This window comes from Ctenopharyngodon idella, chromosome 21, assembly GCF_019924925.1.
Source record: "Ctenopharyngodon idella isolate HZGC_01 chromosome 21, HZGC01, whole genome shotgun sequence".
NCBI classification, from domain to species: domain Eukaryota; kingdom Metazoa; phylum Chordata; class Actinopteri; order Cypriniformes; family Xenocyprididae; genus Ctenopharyngodon; species Ctenopharyngodon idella.
Genome location: NC_067240.1, coordinates 26,844,789 through 26,864,232, shown reverse-complemented (window position 1 = coordinate 26,864,232; position 19,444 = coordinate 26,844,789). Strand labels below are relative to the sequence as shown.

General features: G+C 40.2%; 1 protein-coding gene and 1 long non-coding RNA gene across 2 annotated transcripts in view; both read right to left on the bottom strand.

Annotated features, from left to right (window-relative positions):
- The window catches only part of LOC127504122 (uncharacterized), a 1,137,365-nt gene that overhangs the window by 267,374 nt on the left and 850,547 nt on the right, over positions 1-19,444 (bottom strand). The gene's annotated exons all lie outside the window — the stretch shown is intronic.
- gabra3 (gamma-aminobutyric acid type A receptor subunit alpha3) overlaps positions 1-19,444 on the bottom strand; it is a 222,200-nt gene that overhangs the window by 9,186 nt on the left and 193,570 nt on the right. The window contains exon 9 of the mRNA XM_051878531.1: positions 18,625-18,830. Coding sequence (XP_051734491.1) covers positions 18,625-18,830 — 206 coding nt within the window. The remainder of the gene's footprint in view (positions 1-18,624; positions 18,831-19,444) is intronic.

Here is a 19,444-nt window from a genome sequence, read left to right as displayed (position 1 = left end):
TAAATTTATGTAGTTGCTGTGGAGTTGATTCAACTCATCCACTAGCATGTGCCGTCATGTTAATCTTTTGTGCAAATCCAGTGTTGAATTGACCCTCGTTTGTGAAGCAGTCCGGCGTAAAATGACAGCATGGCAACAACACTCTACTACAACAACTCTTCCTCTTCTCTAAAGCAGCCCAACATGGCCTCACCCCCTTTGTTGTGTGTTCTCAGGGGCGGGGCTTATGAAAATTTTAGGGTTTGTGATGTCAATAACCCGGGAAGAAGCTCATTGTAGTCCCTACCAGCCGTTTGCTGTAGTCCTTAAACAGCGGATTCTGTAAAAGAAAATATCTCTTTTTGCTTTGAACTTTGAGCGTTGTAACTTTGCAGATGTTGCTTATACTTAAACAGCAACATTACACACTAACTAAAGTTAAAAAACTGAAATCATAATCAACCACCCCTTTAATAAACCGTACTCATAGATTGTTCAATTGTTCCCTTGGTTTAACAAATCGTGCCCACAGATTAATAAACTGTACCCATGAATTTTCAATCTGTGCTCTCAGATTTGTAAACTGTACCTTCGATTTTTCAATCCGTACCCACAAATTCATAATCCATGCGCACGCTTTCGCAATCTGTTCCGACAGTTTGGCAAACTGTACTCACGGATTTGTGGTCCACCCTTCATTTTAGAAATCTGTAGTCTATACTGCCACAAGAAGAGAACAAAGCTCCCGTTCTGTTAACGAATCGTTTTGTATATTGTATTATTGTGTATTATTAAATAACTGTCTACAGGTGACTTCCCGGGCTCTGCACTGATTAGGACCACTGGAACATTTTATTTTGATTTTCAAATTAAAGCATGAGAAAGGATTAAAAAAAAAACTAAAAAACTGTAAATGAATCATGAGATTTTTTTTTTTTTTTTTTTTTTTGAGGAGAATCATTTGGTTGTTACACAATACTTGTATTACACATCTTGCACAGAAACCATGTTGTATGTGAGACAGTGTGTGTGTTTGTGTCCAGGAGCATGCTTGAAGGTATGCTAACATTTGCAGACTTCTTCAAAGCTGCTTCAAAAATATAGTGTTTTCTCTTTATAGGCTTTTGTGTTACATCCTATCTGTCAGCCAGAATGAATTAAACATGTTTCAAATCCCTCATCAAGGTAACTGCTGTCTTCACTGCATGATTGTTCCACTTAGTTCCCCCGCGCACACATACAATGCTTGTACAAATGTATGCTGAAAATAGGTTAAGAACTAGAATAGCTGCAACAGCCATATTAGAATTTCTAATGCAAATCTAGAATTTCCAAATCACAATGAATTTATATTCCCACCCCTCAACCATTCAAGTTCAAGAAATGAAATAATAATTCTGCCATCATTTACTCACCCGCATGTGAATTCAAAACCCACACAGTACAAATGGGATAAAGGTCTGCTGTCTATGGAGGAGTCATATATATATATATATATATATATATATATATATATATATATATATATATCGGATTTCATTAATAATATCTTAATTTTTGTTCTGAAGATGAACAAAGGTCTTTCAGGTGTGGAATGACACGAGGATGAGTAATTAATGACAGAAATTTCATTTTTGGGTGAACTAACCCTTTAAGGAAAATGTGCTTTTCACTAGTCCCATAGTGTATGATTGTAATACAACAAAATATAAATTAATTTATTAAACATTGATGGATCAACACATTTTAGGGCAAAATAAATCATAAAAGTAGTTTGTTTTGTTTAAAAATCATATAAATTAGGTGGCGAGTGTGGCCTTTTACTCCACATTTGGGGTAAAAGACTCACCAGCATGGGGTAAAAAGCACCCAATATTGAAACAAATACTTTTGCTAAAGTAACATGTTTTGCATAATATTTACATAATTTAATATCCCATAATAACTGTACAGTAGTAACAATAAATATAATACTATGATATCAATAATATAAAATATTTAAATATGATGGTTTCATTATAAATGATCATTATCTCTAAGGTGGATGCCCAACTTATTAAATCATATCAATCACGTGAATCTAACTATGGCATGTCAACAAATGGAAAAGTCAGCTGGCTATTTGTTATTATATCATTTTTTTGTGCCTTTGGCCCCAACAGCAGGGGAGCTTTTTACCATACAGTTATTGAAAGACTGTTGATTTTATTACCTTGAACAAAAATGAAGATCTTTGTCTCAAAATATATTCTGTAATTTTATTGATTTTCATTCGCTACATAAATCTATAACATTTAAAAAGAAAACATTAGTATTAGATCAAACTAGCACAGAATCAACTTTGCATTACTGCCCACGATTGCACCAAGAATGCACCAAATTTCCGCATGCATAGTGAAACGGGGATGTTTAGCAAAGTTTTTGTGCCTTCTAGTGGTTTAGAGGAGAATACAATCAAAAACATCTTTATAATGTTAACTTGACTGACTGCTTCATTTCCACTTTAAGGAATATTAAATGTCTTTTAATCATGAGACAAGCAAAGATTATTGTTGCAGAAATCAGCATCGGTCTGGTGTCTATATATGTGCAGCACATATAGCATACACATATATGTTGTGATTGTAATTTAAATAAATTGTTTCATAAGCCCAACTTTTTTCTTTTATTTTCATATAATTTCACATTGGAATATTACTATCTCCATCTCAACACTATCTATCACATCTCAACACTATCTATATATGAAAGGAGTCCTATGATATTCTAGTCTTTAGATATGTCCTTCTTTTAATGTTAGTCTACAAAATTGTGTGCCCATTTTTTGTGCAAACACTTTTCTAGTTCATAACATATTCAGCTTGCTACAGCAGCCATATTGTGTAATCAGATGTTACTACTATCTCTATCACCAAAGCTGAGAGCCACTCTCAACAGTGGTGGCGAAACTTCAAAATAGCAAATGGCCGGAGCAGGACCTTCTTCTCACTAAGGTAAATCACATCAACCTCAATCTGTAATGTCATTCCATGCTCCAAAGACAAGTGAACCTCAGAGAGCGCAGAGGTCAGTGTCCAACTCGATCTGCTGTGGAATTACAGTAAAGAATGAATACAATAGGTAGTATCCAGTGCTGGCCTGTAGAGCGAGTTCTGCTAGATAATGTCTGTACTTAGGCACCACTCACGCTCTTGCCATCACACCACTTTTTCAGCGGCGTCCATGTGACCCCGCCAACCCCTTCGGTAAAGCCAATGAGACGAGATCTCAACAGTTCAATTTCTCATCATGAGGCCAATGTTCAATACCAACCGATTTCTCGTTCCTTTAATCAGTCTCTTTTCGTTTCCTTAAAACGTATTCTCTTTCTTCCTGATTGTCTCATCTGTTTTTCTGTTGCTTGTGCTGCTCTTTTCTTTTCTTTCTTTTCTTTCTTTTAACTATAACAAATCAGTTTTCAGCTTTCTCTTTAGGCATAGACCCCAGTGAGCCGGTTTTCAATTTATCTTTCATCTGAGTGCTTTCTTCTGCTTTCGATCATTCTCTTTCTCACTATAAATAGCCATTCATCTCAAAGGTCCAGCAATTTTAAACTGTCTCAAAGCTGCCCATAGCTGTTCTTTTGGCACTGGCACAAGAAGCCAGGGGCCTGCCTGCCATTAGAGCAGTGACGCCTGTTTGTACATAACCAGTTATGTACAAACTACTGGAAGGAGTTTGTTATCTGACCCATCTGAAGGATTCGTGTCAGCTACATCAACTTGTAGAGCGTCTTATACTGTATTATCAACACAAGGAAGAAACAAGTGTAATAAAATGAATTTCACTAACAAAAGGATAGAGAAGAGTAACTAACAATTGCCAAATGAATGCCATGCAATGTAAAAGATTGATAAATGCAAGTGATTGAGTTGCAAAAAATAATGGTAACACTTTATTTTAGAGTATTTTAACTAGTTGCTTATTAGCATGCATATTACTAGAATATTAGCTGTTTATTAGTACTTATTAAGCACATATTAATGCCTTATTCTGCATGACCTTATTCTACATTCTTAATCCTACCCAATACCTAAACTTAACAACTACCTTACTAACTATTAATAAGCAGTAAATTAGGAGTTTATTGAGGGAAAAGTCGTAGTTAATAGTGAATACATGTTCCCTATACTAAAGTGTTACCAAAATAATGTATTACTCATTACTCGTTACTCCTTTCAAAAGTAATATTATTGCTGTACTTATTACTCACTGGCAACAGTAATTTGTTACACTACTCGTTATATTACTTTTCCATTACACACCACAAAATTGGTAATTGTGTATTTTCTCCTCAAATTTATGACTTTTCGTTCATGTGCGCCTCTCTGTGAATGTTATTTACACATTTAGTTCAAATTTCTATTAATTTTATGCAATCCGGTGAGCATATTAGTGGCTTCCAGCGCTGTTACCTGTGTTTTCACTTCTGTGATCGCTGTTATTACCCAGAGGAAGATCATTTTCTGCACGTCACTCATATTACATCTTCATAACCCGCCCTGTCTCTTCCGATGACAAAGTTCCACTACACTTCCATGCTCTGTTCCATACATACTAACCTACAGAAACATTTCTACACATGAAACATGAAGCTAATAAACAATGATTACGACAGCATATGATTTGTTTGTGATTTCTTTGTGATTTGGGGTATTTTTATAAGATAAAATGATGTTTACATGAGAAATGCTAAGCAGGTGTAGCAATTAGCTTATTCTAAAATGCTACAAATAACATATTTCTGCCTCATCATATGGCCAAAATCCACATTAGATCACAATCAGAAGTTACAAACACTCAATGGTGGTTTACAGTAACTTACCAATCTCTACCAATACTAACTATAGCTGTAATTCACCTGTTACTCTGGTACAATTATATTTCATTATATGTGTTTTTCTTAAATAATTCATGTAAGGTTATAAGAAAATGTTTTTTTTTTCTTTTCTAGAAAGACTTTTGATAATAGATGGGTATAATGTATTTGGGATCAAAGGGATGTGGATGAGCAAGCCATAATGCCAGAGTCAAAACTTACATTTGACAACAGTGTTCTTGTCATGTTTTCTCCCAACAAAATCAAATTCACAAGTTCACACTTACAAATATGTCAGAGAGAGTAAATGGTAAGTGTATTTGGCGTGCTGTCCGAGGAGAGTGCACCGGGTCCGGTATTTGGCATAAATCCAGAGTACTCCCCCCAGATTCCTGGCTGTGGTAGGAACAAGCCAAGAGTGAGGAGTCAGGGTGGTGAAGGAATGCTGAAAACTGTCAACTGTGTGTATATATCGACTGTGTATATATATATATATATATATATATATATATATATGCTTCCTCTCATGCTTATAGGATAGACGTGGTATTTGCTGATGACAAGTTGATTGGATAGATTATTGGCATGTGCTCCTCCCGAACTTTGTTAATGAAACATCATGTAACAGCAATATTTCCAACTGCTGAATGTAATCTTTTCCATTTTCCAAGCTAATTTGCGGCAAAGGTGACGTCATGTTAGGGATGTGCCCGAAGCCTAAATCTGAATTTGGAAAGGCACGAAAAATGAATAACGCATTCTACAGAGCCCTAAGGGACGTGGTTAGGCTTGCTGTGGTAATTGGTTACATTACAGTACATCAGATTTCACTTATCACGTGAAGATAATAAGTAGAGATGACTGACAGGACGATGTCGGAGGACTTGGAGCGCAACAGATCCTGAGCATCATTGACAAATATCTGTCAAATGTGTGGTCAGTACCGGCGTTCCCTATACACAGAGTACGCATGATCACAAATTTAAAAATGAAAGTTAAAAGCGATTTATATTTAAAAAAAACAACAACAACAAAACTTTTATTTAAAGGGATAGCTCATCTAAAAATAAAAAGAGACCACACACCTGCCGACTGTAGTAACGATTTCACTGTGGCAATTCCACAGTCATGAGATCTCACAGAAACTCGCGTGATCAAACATGACTTCAGAAGAAAAACAAATATAGAGGATGGTGGAAAAACACAAAAGGAGAAAAAGACGTTAATGCATGCAGACATTACATGATGTTAGAGTTCAACTTCCAGTTCCGTTGAGACACCGTAGGGGACACAATGGGATTCAGGGATCTGCTAAGAATGACTGCAGTGGAATCTGAAGTTCTGCTCACAAAAATAGCACTGCTAATTACAAAGAAAGACACAAGAATATGGCTCGCCATTACTACCCAGAAGAGACTTGCCATAACCCTGCGATTTTTGGCACATCAACACATCAACACACAGCCAGTAGCACACAGCGGAAGCACTTTCCGCAACTTCAAGTGTCGGTTCGCTGTGCAGATGATGGATGTTGTTGATGCAGCATACCAATTTAGGTATGTCAGTGTGGGCGCGCAGGGCAAGACCCCTGATGCTGGAATCTTTGCACAGACGGATTTTAAGAGAGCACTTGACCAGGGCCTCCTCAACATTCCCTCCGCAAAACCGCTGCCTGGCTCAGCCTCTGAAGCCCTCTTTATGATTTGGGAGACGAAGCATACCCTCTCTGTTGTGACCTCTTTCTGCCAAATGGATCATGACCAACGGGTGTTCAACTACTCTCTTGCCAATCAATGGAGAGTCTTCTGCACTACAATAATGCTCAAGTCTGACAAGGTAGTAAAGATCAAAATAAAGAGGATGGCACAACACTCACAAGCGCTCCTCTCATAGCACACACATTAAAGGGTTAGTTCACCCAAAAATGAAAATTATGTCATTAATTACTCATCCTTATGTCGTTCCACAATTGTAAGACCTTCATTCATCTCCGAGTCACTGATTCGATTCGTAAAGCTTCGAAGCAGTGTTTTGAAATCGGCTCATCACTATATTGTTGAAAAGTCATTATTTTGTTTTTTTGGCGCACAAAAAGTATTCCTGTCACTTTATAATATTAAGGTAGAACTACTGAACTCACATGAACTGTTTTAAATATGTTTTTAGTACCTTTATGGATCTTGAGAGAGGAAATGTCATTGCTGTGAATGCAGGCCTCACTGAGCCATCGGATTTAATCAAAAATATCTTAATTTGTGTTCCGAAGATGAATGAAGGCCTTACGGGTGTGGAACGACATGAGGGTGAGTAATAAATGACATTATTTTTGGGTGAACTAAACCTTTAACTAGATGCACAGATGTGGCTACAACACCACCTGTAAATGCAGTGCTACCATTACCTCCTGATGCATCAACAAATACATATACATTCGTATATAATACTGCATGTAATATTTAGCGCTGTTCACTGCACTAATCTCACCTAGTCAAAAGTTCTTAAAAAACAAAAGAGGAAAATGTCGGTGAAAAAGTCAAGGGTTAGGATCAGGCAAGAGGTAGGACCCGCGTTAATATCGGAGCAGCTTTCCAGCGTTGGAGAGAACTCAAGGAGCAGCAAGGCCTGAAATCGGACACCGAGGTTGCTTTATTTCCTCTCGATAGGTGAGTAACGTTGGTTTTGCTTTGTTTCACAGAACTAAGATATGATGGCTTTTGCTTGAATATGCTCGGATGTCATCTTCGCTTGTTTGTTCATTTGCAATCTTATTGTCGTTTGCTTCAGCTATGATAAAGACATTCATTTTGTGTGGGGTGGAGCTATCAAAATAGGGGAGAAATCCTTTTGGGACAAGGGCATGTTTGTTTTGGTGATTTCAAAAAGTAGTGACTGTAAAGGCGAGTGCAGGTGTGGTAGTGACTGTAAAGGTGTGTTTGTGGGAGGAACTTGAACAGGTGGAGGAGGGGGAGGTATGCAGCTGGTGTGGAAAGTGGCAGGTCACACTCCTGGGCCTCATTTATTGTTCATAATCTTTCTCTTTAGCCTTGTCTTGATCACAGGGTTTTCAATCAACCTCAGTTCCTCTGCTACTTGGTTCCCGAATGTGCCATCACAGTCAGCAGCTGGCCTCTTGATTGCAACCGACATTTCCTGTAATAAATCCAGCTTATGCATTTCAAGGGGATCAACAGTTTGTTTTTCTTTGCGCTTCTTTGCAGGGTTGTGAGGAGGAGAGAAACAATCCAAATTCTCTGCTATGTGATTCAGATATGGTGGATAACAGGTTTCCTGCAGGTTCATCAGATATCTCTGACAGTAACAATGCCAACAGTGTTGTGTCCTGCCATTGCATCATTCACAGAATGATCAAGCTGTAACAATACAAATACTTAAAAGTTCAATCAATGCAGGACAGTGACAATGCAAAAACAACATATTTATTACATGCATTAATCTTTATAGGAGTGCCCATACTAAAAAAAAAAAAAAAAAAAAATCAAACTGTTAATAGCAACTCTCACGTTGGTTTCGGTGGAATGCTGGGTGACATGTTTTTTAGGAAGTCCAGGGATGTTAAGAGCCACCTCCACTTCGATGTCAGTGCAGTGTCCCCACTCCTGCTTGGTTTCAGTTTCAGGAGTTTAGAGTACAGGATCCGTAACAAAGTGGTCCTAGTCTTCACGGCCAGAACCGTTTACGTTCATTTCTCACTGTCACACTTTTAACATGCTAAAATTTGCTGCTACTTTGTTAGCATTAGCCCACTCACTTATTTCATCCAACTCTGCATCAATTTGGGCTTATGCCTTTTCCTTGTCAGCCCTGTTGTGATAGTTCTTGCACGGCACATTATAAAGCCACTCATACTTTTGCCATAGTTGTACAAGTCGAAATTCTTTCTCAATACTCCACTTTCATGACATGTTTGTGGCTGCCATGTTTCAGCTATAAAAGCATGCAACATCTGGTTGGTGAAGCTTGCTCACTCTCACTGGCTATTGCGGGTATCCTGTCGGAGGCAGCCCGATCAAGATTTGGGATCGGGGAGGCTCTGACTCGATTGGAAGAAGCAAAATAATCATAATAACACCACACATTTGAGGATTTTTTGGAAAAAACGTTTTTGGAAAAAAGGCTATATCACATCTTTAAAACTTCAGTGGGACTCTTGATACACTAAACAGAGTTTAATGGCACACAACTCTGCGAGCCCACACTATTTATGCAAATAAGCTGCAGCGAGGAAGCTGCGAAGCAAATTTTCCCGTTTGACATTACACCTTTACATTGGTAGAGCCAAACTCGAGAGGTGTGACTCTGCAGAAGTTTCTGCAACAAACCTCAGTTGTTTATGTGGAAAAGAGTGGAGACATCCATTCTGACTGCAATGCCACTTGCCCAGGAGTCAGTGCAGATGCTAAGGCTAATACAATGCAAGTATCGTATATTTAATCAAATGAAACAGAGGTTTAGTATAAGCTGTAGATCCCTTGTTACCAAGGTGCTGATGGTTTTTCAGGTGACTGACTCTTATATTTCCATAGCTTCATTCACCTGTTTCTGTTTCGGTTTCATTCATTCACTTTCCATTGTACCCATGTACGCGTAATGTCTGCTACATCAAGTTAATTTTCAAAATTGATCCAAAAATGTATAATTAACTAAAGTCAGTTATAAATTATTCATATTTCCCTTTGAGCTAATTATCTACAATACTGTCTTATCCCCATCAAAGGACTTCCTACAGTCATCTAAACCACTAATTCCCTGTTCAATCAAGTTTTCAGAATCTATGGACTATCAGAGGACATTGTTTTGGAACGTGGACACTAGTTCACTTCCAGAGTATGGCGAGATTTTTTACAAACAACTAAACATCAATGTTAGTTTTACATCTGGTTATCACCCTCAAGCAAATGGTCAAGTAGAAAGACAAGAAATTGGATGCTATCTGAGATCCTACTGCAGCTATGACCAACAAAAAATGACTTCCTCTCTTGGGCGGAATATGCACAAAACTCTCTAACTCAGCGGTTCCCAACCTTTTTTTACTCCAAGCCCTCCCCCCTCCTCTCCGAATCAACCATGACGATTGTCAGTAACGGTGTTCAGCCTTACATTGTTCAAACCGGAGTCGGACACTGATGGAGAGACTCAGGAAGAAGTTACAACTTTTAGAATGAAACTGGATGTTTCTGAATGGTTAGTGGATAAATTTATGTAGTTGCTGTGGAGTTGATTCAACTCATCGACTAGCATGTGCCGTCATGTTGATCTGTTGTGCAAATCCAGCGTTGAATTGACCCTCGTTTGTGAAGCAGTCCAACGTAAAATGACGGCATGGTAACAACACTCTACTACAACAACTCTTCCTCTTCTCTAAAGCAGCCCAACATGGCCTCACCCCCTTTGTTACATGTTCCCGGGGGCAGGGTTTATGTAAATTTTAGGTTTTGTTATGTCACCAACCCATGAAGAAGCTCATTGTTGTAGTCCTTAAAGTTCTGTAAAAGAAAATATCTCACTTTGCATTGAACTTTGAGTGTTGTAACTTTGCAGATGTTGTTTATGCTCAAACAGCAACATTACACACTAACTAAAGTTAAAAAAGTGAAATCATAATCAAGGACCCATTTAAACAAATAAGTACAAGTCAACCTGCCATACCAAACAAGACCACAGGGAGACACCAAAGGACTGCATATAGCTACTATACGGATGTCCATGTACAAAGAATGGGCCCGGGAAGTGCCCGTGTAACATCCCAACAAGACACTCATTCATCCAACCACCAGAGAGAAGAGAAGCCATCTCCTGAATATTGACTGCACCTCTTCACTATTCACTTCCTGTTCGTACCATAAAAACCCTGCGATGTGCAACCAACTGTCGGTTCTCTTAGAAACATGAACAACTTTTAATCAATGGACTACATATAGCCTTGAGAGTGCTCAAAAACCGCTCTCTACACAATCACTGAAAGCTGTCACTCATCTCAGCCCACTGCATTCTCACAAAGCTCTGCTACAATCAATGAGCTGTCCACACTGCACAATGAATCTCCCACTTACACCATGTCCACACCTGTCTGTTAATGCAAATACGCCGGCGTTTTAAGCAGTGAGATTCTGACTAATATTAAATTAAATATTACCTCTGATGGCCATTGCATTCAAGGATCAACAGAAATGTCTGTGACTGGCCACGCTGCTCAACACCGAAAAAACACATTGCAAATAGAAACATTTGACGTTCTCCAGAGCACAAACACAAATACGCATTGGAGCGTTTGTCATATCTGTTTTGCCAATATGATATTATACAGTATCAACTGAAAGTGCTCTTGCTTTCGTTTGAGGATGCCTGGAAAACTGCCGTGACATGCACTATAAGTGGAAAGCTATAATTATTATTCTTCATGAGACAGCAATGAATGATCTACTTACCTTTAAACTACTATTTGCTTATGGCAAAAGTATCCAACATTAGCATAAATTGCTAATGCTTTGTCAAAAATAAATAAATTGCAAAAATGCTTTGTCACTATATCCTTACAGCAACTATATTGTCTGCTTGCTGCTGCTGCATAAATACAATATTGCATATTTGCATATGCTCAGTAATTCACTCTAAGCATTAAAACAGGACTGTTAACATATGTATGGTTACTTCTTAAGGAATTAATAAGGTAGATCACGCAATAATGCATACTGAAATAGCATAAGAAAGACCATTCACTTATCTTAGATGATTAATTTCAGAGGATTTCTGAAAGCATGCTGCAACTGCTACAGAAAATGCTGACCAGTATTGGTTGAGCAGCAAACTCATTGGCTACTGATACAGAAGGAACCAATCAGCTGTGCCCTATAGAGATGATGTGATTGCAAGCAGACTGAGTTAAGGACCTATCATGCACCATCTAGAGTTTCATGACAGAACTTTGTATTACACTGAAAAATGTTAACCTAAAATGGTAAAATCTAAAATAACTGGTTTTATTCAAATAAAAAGAAAACAGCATCACTGAATCAACCCAAATTAATTCATTTATGCAAACAAATCTAATTTGTATGGGTTAAAAATCAGGTAAAAATGTCTCTTTAGTGTAACAATTGCAGGTTACCACTTTTACACTGTATGTTGGCCATCAGCCACCCTGCTCTCATTGGCCACTGAAAAAAAAAAAAAAAAAAAACACAAGTTATGAGATTAAAGTTAGGGTTAAGCCCTGCTATGTTGGTAAGAGGTGCTGTAGTTATGCAACACCTGACTCTAGTACAAACACAGTGGTCGTTCAAAGGACATCACAGGCTGAAATTAAGTTTTTAACAAGGTTTCTGTTCATTGAAACATCGTTTGAGGGCACATTTCAGTTCTCATTGTTATCACAATGTAAACTTATGGTGAGGGGGGAAAAAAAAGAAAACTTATCTCGTTATTTCAACATAACTCGTTATTTCGACATAACTCGTTATATCGAGATATTAAGTCATAATATTATTTCGACATAATATCTCGTTATTTCGACATAATGAGTTTAAGTCACTGAAGGCGTTGAATTGTGTGCGTCTTTAATTAAACTTGATATATAATGACGAGTTATTATGTTGAAATAACGAGTTATTACAGTATGTCGGAATAACGACTTAATATCTCAAAATAATGACTTATGTCGAAATAACTTATGTCGAAATAACAACTTATTTCGAAATAACGAGATACTATATCGAAATAATTACATTATGTCAAAATAACGACTTATCTCGAAAAAACGACTTATGTCGAAATAACGAGATACGTTTTCTTTTCTTCTTTTGCCTCCCCACCATAAGTTTTCTTTTTCTTTTTTTCCACCATGCGGTCCAGGGCTTCCATATCAAAGAACTGAACAATCCAAGATAATGCCAAATCATCATCAGTCAAATCCAGCTAACTGAGTTAGCGGCGTACAAAGAACAGATCCCAGGTTACAATGCTGGTTTGCCAATCAAAAGTTATTTATATAAAGAAGTCGTCTCGGTTACGACTGTAACCTTAGTTCCCTGAAGAGGGAACAAGACGTTGCATTAAGAATGATGCTGTGGGAACGCTCTGCGTGATTGTGTCGCGAAGCACCTATGAAATCAGTCCAATGGCGTGACAGAAGGTGGGTGACGTCATGACCAGGAAGCTATAAAGCGCACCCAGACCAAACAATGTCAGCTTCTGATAGGCCGAAGCAAGTCGATCACAGGCATGCCGGAAGTATGGCAGGGTGACGCAACGTCTCGTTCCCTCTTCAGGGAACTAAGGTTACAGTGGTAACCTAGACGTTCCCTTTCAAGGGAACTTGCGTTGCGTCGAGAATGACGCTGTGAAATCAGGCGAGCACAACTAAGACAAAGCAACTGGGACCCAGGGGTGAAGCCCAAATCTAGGTTGTAAAACCTGACGAATATGTGTGGAAAGGACCAGCCCGCTGCATCACGGACCTCTTGTAGGGATACCCCTATAAAAAGGCTTTCAGAGTAGCCATACTCCTGATCCGACGCACCACAAAGGAAACACCAATGGGTTTCTCCCCAAAGACACCACCCAAAGATGCGTGGTAAGCAGCTAGGCCGCCATGTAAACCCTTAGAGTGGAGGGGGATAACCCTGCAGAGAATCGATTCTGCAGAAATTCCAGCACCGTACCAGCCGGGCAGTAACTGTATCCTGCTGATGATTTCCGCCAGTTTCCTTGTGCAGGGAGCTCTGGAGTTAGCATGGTCTAACAACCTCAGTTGAGAGACCTGAGTCTATGAGTTGGGCCTCCTCAGAGGCCAAACCCATACTTCCAGAACTCTGCTCTCCAGAACTCCCGGAAGTAGAACGATCAGGGAAACCGTGTACAGACACAGCCTCAGCCACGTCTGCACCTCCATATGAGCACCACCACCTCGGGGTGGAGTCTCCATTCCTCGGGCCTCAGCCCCTGTCTCGACAGGATGTCTACTCCCTAAATCTGGTGCCCAGGGATGTAGAGCCTGAGTCATCATCACCAGGCAGGTGCCAGGAGAAATGATAACCTGTCCACAGACTCTGAGTGACCAACCATGATCGCTCCCCAGCCCGTGAGGGAAGCATCTGGCGTAAGCGTTACACGACGACATGGAGCTCCCAGAACAGGACCCTGGGACAAGAACCGAGACCTCCTGCACATAACCAAAGTACGAAGCACCTGCGCGTAAACTTGATCACGCGGAATGGTTTGCCCCTAAAGGAAAACCCCTTGGTCTTGAGCCACTACTGCAAAGGTCTTATGTACAGCAGGCCAAAAGGTATCCCATTGGACGCAGCTGCCATCAGACCAAACAGTCTTGCAACTGTTTGACAGTGAGTGACTGGCCTAGTTATCTTGCTCACGGCTGTGTGGATCGAACCGATACGAGCAGGAGAAAGACATGCCTTCATTGTCATCTAATCCCACACCACGCCTGAAAAAGTGGTCCTCTAAAAAATGGAGAAAGTACACTTTTCGTTGCGCTCAGCATTAACACCCCATACTTTCATGTGGGCAAGGATGACATCTCGATGCCGATCCGCCATCTGCTCACATGTTGAGCCAGAAACACGGGGTGACAAGACTAGGCCGAAAGGAAGAACCTAGTACTGGTATGCTTTGTCCCCAAAAGCAACCTGAGGAACTTCCTGAGTTGAAGAAGGATGGAATATGGGAGTATGTATCGAAAAGATCTATCGTGACAAACCAGTCGTCGGATCTGATTATGTCCCGATTCGCCTCAGTGCACAGATCAAAACTGGACTCAACCCCCCATCCTTTTTTGGAACGATAAAATACAGACTGAAAAACCCAGACTCTGTTTGGAGGAGGAACACATTTTAATGATCCTCTTCCCCAGCAGAGTTTTATCTCCTGTTCCATAACCAGAGCCTGCTCAGGGCCTACCACTGAGGACAGGAACCCTCAAGTGCAGGACCCATTAAGATATATTGGCAGTCTTCCATGCTGTCAAAATCTACTAAGTGAACCAATCTCTCGGCCTCTGGAGTTTCTGAGTAGCCAGTTCAGTGCCCTGAAGCGGATGACCGGCAGGGAACAACCGAAACTAGAACTTGCTGGAGACCGCTGCACCCCGAAGCACACAAGGTGGCAGAGTTGGCAGAACTGATGGCCCCGTAAGGGAAATGGGCACCATATAGTGAGGTGTTAACCACTTTCCCCCTGAGGCCAAGAGAACCAGCCTCTCGAGACTGGTCTCTGTTATTACTCAAGCGACCAATTTGGTGCCCTGAAGCGGCGAACCGGCAGGGAACAGCCAAATTGATTGCTCTGAGACCCTCTGCAGAGGGAGCGAGCATCCCAGTGCCGCTACGTTTCTGGGCGGATGCTGAGATATGTACTCACTGGAGACCGCTGCGCCCTGAAGCACGCGAGGTGGCAGGCTTGGCAGAATGGCCCCCTGAGGGCACCGAGGGGAAAATGGACACAGTGTAATGAGGTGTTAACCACTTACCCATGGAGGGGACTGCCCTCCCACAGCCTTCTTGGAGATAATGATGGTCCTCGGATCCATTTTACCACCAGGAGACTTATACAAAGAGAACCAGCCCCTCAAGACTGGCCTCTGGCATAACTCGAGTAGCTAGTACGGTGCCCTGAAGCGGGTGACCGGCAGGGAACAACCAAAACTAGAACTTGCTGGAGACCGCTGCACCCCGAAGCACACAAGGTGGCAGGGGGTGGCAGAATGGCCCCCTGATGGCACTGAAGGGAAATGGGCACCGTATAGTGAGGTGTTAACCACCTGAGGGCACCGAAAGGAAATGAGCACCGTGTAATGAGGTGTCGACCACTTTCCCCCAGAGGGGACTGCCCTCGCGCAGCCTTTTTGGAGATAATGACGGTCCTCAGATCCATCTTACCCTGAAAAGACTTCGTACTAAGAGAACCAGCCTCTCGAGACTGGGCTCTGGCATAACTTGAGTAGCCAATTCGGTGCCCTGAAACGGGAGACCGGCAGGGAACAACCGAACTAGAACTCGCTGGGGACCTCTGCGCCCCAAAGCACCGAGGTGGCGGGGTTGGCAGAATTGCCCCCTGAAAGCACTGAAGGGAGATGGGCACCGTGAAATGAGGTGTAATCCATTTCCCCCCAGAGGGGATGCCCTCAGAGGTCTGACATCACTGATGTCAGAACCTATTCGCCAATGCCTTCTTCACGATAATGACGGTCCTCAGATTCGTCTTACCCAGAAGAGACTTCAGCTAATAGTGTAAAAGGGAGATGGGCACCGTATGATTTCCCCCTGGGAATTCACCATTCAATTCCTAGAATTAAATGCAGCCAAATCAACTAGACAAGTAAACATGGTCTGGACTAAAGGCAGAATATAGTGAATAAAACAGACATCTAATTCCAAAATCAGATAAGTAATTGTCATTTAATTCCTTAAAATTAAATGCAGCCAAATATCAACCAGACAAGTAAAAACGGTCTGGATGAAAGGCTGAATATAGTGTATTAATACAGACATCTAACTTCTGAAAAGTATTTACCATTTAATTCCTAAAAAATTAAATGCAGCCTTATCAATCAGACAAGTAAAAACGGTCAGGATGAGAGGCTGGATACAGTATTTTCATACAGACATACACTTTTCAAAGCAGACAATATTTATTTTAATTCTCAAATTAAATGCAGCCAGGAAACAGACAACAAAAACATGGCTGAATGACAGGCTGAATATATTAGATACAAAAAGAATTATAGCTCGTAATAGTTTGCAAGCGATCAAAGGGACAAGAGAGAAAGGGAAACTCCCATCTGCTCAGTTCCCATATATATATATATATATATATATAAATTACAGGCACGTAATCTACACGCTGCTTCGGCAAACGCGAGATCCGAGCCATTGATCTTTACTGCAGACCGTAATCCATGCGCTGCCTCGGCAAACGCGAGATCCGAGCATTATTCTTATTGCAGACCAGTAATCTGCGCGCTGCCTCGGCAAACGCGAGATCCAGGCCTTGCATTAGACTTTTATTCCCTCGAGAATAAAGCCAACAGGAGCGGAGCTAAAAAACTCCTGATAGTGCATGCTTTTCTTTACACTTTGGGACATTTTTATGAATGAACACTGTCAGCCCCAATGAAAGCTGACGTGCATGCTCCACTCCCAGAAAACAACACATAAATCATGTGTATCCCCACTCGTAGTGTAGCGAGAGCAGGGAGGAACACACGATTCAAGCCGCTGTTTGCTCACCATATACTCCTGTCTAGATAAATATATGCTTGTGGACAAACAACAATAAATAGACAGAGACAAATTCACACAGAGCGCTTACTGAAGGCGCAGAAGCTGACATTGTTTGGTCTGGGTGCGCTTTATAGCTTCCTGGTCATGACATCACCCACCTTCCGTCACGCCATTGGACTGATTTCACAGGTGCTTCACGATGCAATCACGCAGAGCGTTCCCACAGCGTCATTCTCGACGCAACGCGAGTTCCCTTGAAAGGGAACTTAATTATACAATAGAAATTACATTTACAATTACACTTTAATGCATTTTGTACACAGACAAAAGGCAGTTGTGACACATTTCTAAATGAAAAAAGTTTTCAAATTACTGATTTGTAAAAAGTTATTTAATAAAGATGTATGAAGTGTACCTCACCTTCAGCATTTTAATTATAATAATTTTTTTTTTACCCGCACCGACAGAGATTGAGATGCAAGTAATGCCATACCTCTCATGGAAGGCGCGTGTCTTTTTGCATCGTCAGCATGAGATCGGTTTCTCAGATCGGCAAATTGAATGATTGCCGATTGAGCCTTTAGAAGCAATTATCGGCCGATAGCAATCGGTAACCGATCAATAGGAGCACCCCTAGTCATAAACTGAGATATTCCCCCAAACTTCCATAAAGGAATGGGTTAAATGAAGATTTATTTAACTAAATTATATTCGAAAAAATTGTATCCATAATTATACATAAATGTATTCATATTATACATAAATTGTCACTTTATTTCTTCAATACTACATTTTTAGCAGCTGGCTTTAACTTCTATTGTCCAAGCCTATACATGCTATCAGTTTTGCATTGTACTCTCGTGAGAGACTGCAGCTGCTTTCGACGCTTTCTGTAGAAACACAACATTTCTATTCTATTGAACAGTTAATGAAGAAGTAAAGTGTTTCTCGACAGATTAAGCATGGGTTACAACAAGAGGACGAAACAGGAATTTATATTAGTGATTCGCAGGTACAATATCTCCTCATACTGTGAGCAATACGGCACCTCGCTGAGCTTTCTCTGCAGCAATTCACATTCATTAGCTCTAAGCACTTCATTTTTCAGAGGTTATCAGGGCCAGGACAGAGGGTGGCAATAATCAAGAGCAAGCAAAAGCGGTGGGGGGAAAAAAAAGGAAGGTTGGCAGCATCAAACTTATTGAACGGGAACAACCTCGATGAAAAATTACAATAGTGACAAGCTTGCTAACAAGAAAGCCTACATTAGTTTAGGATTTATATGCTGAATATTTATTGCTTATTGTGGGGAGGAACTCTGTAAAATGTCGACAGTGGAAAATAAAACAGTGATTGATTACACTGAGCGACACTCTAAAAGTATACAACTTCTTTCAGATTATTTTTTTCAAATGATAGTGCACCCATTAACTCCGTGACATGGTTTTAAAGAATATAAGCACTCAAGTGTACAGGACATACTGTACTTTCATTGTGACATCCTAATCCAGTGTATTAAATGGTCTATCTTACCCGCATCTCCTGGGCCTCCTTCTGGCCATCCCAGGCCCAGCTGCGCTTTGTGAAGTAGTTGACGGTGGCAAACTCAATGAGAGCAGAGAAGACAAAAGCATAGCACACTGCCATAAACCAGTCCATGGCTGTTGCATAGGCCACCTTGGGAAGTGAGTTGCGGGCACTTATACTCAGTGTGGTCATGGTCAGGACAGTTGTGACACCTAAGAACAGAAATGGATAAGTGTTAGATCAATGCAAGCATCACCTGTTGTGGTCCAGATTACAGAAAATGTGGAGTAATCAAACAAAAGTGAACAAAAATGTGCATGGAATGAAACACTGAAATGTATTAATATACATAATAATTGAATTAGCAGTAAATTAGGAAAGAAATAATTCATTAAATTAGCAAGAAGTATGAATGTGATACATTGCAATTAATGGCATTTTTTGGTAATTTATTAATATTACGGTTGCACTTTATTTTACAGTAAATGCACTTTCAAAGTACTTACAGTGTACTTAGCAAGAAAGTACTGAGTATTATAAGGTAACTACATGAGTTAAGGTTAGGTTTAGGGGTAGGTTCAGGACTAGTACCTAGTTATTGCCCAGTTATTGTAATTACTACAACAAGTATACTGTATATACATGCGAAACAGGACTGTAAAATAAAGTGCTACCAATAATACCATAAAAAAACAACACTATTTTGATAATTTCAGGCTTGTCTTTGTTGTCTGAATCTAAAATGTCTCTAATTTAGACTGTATCATTCTCTCAGCAGCCGAAGATTCAATGCACACAATGATGCAGATCGTTTTTGGCACACAAG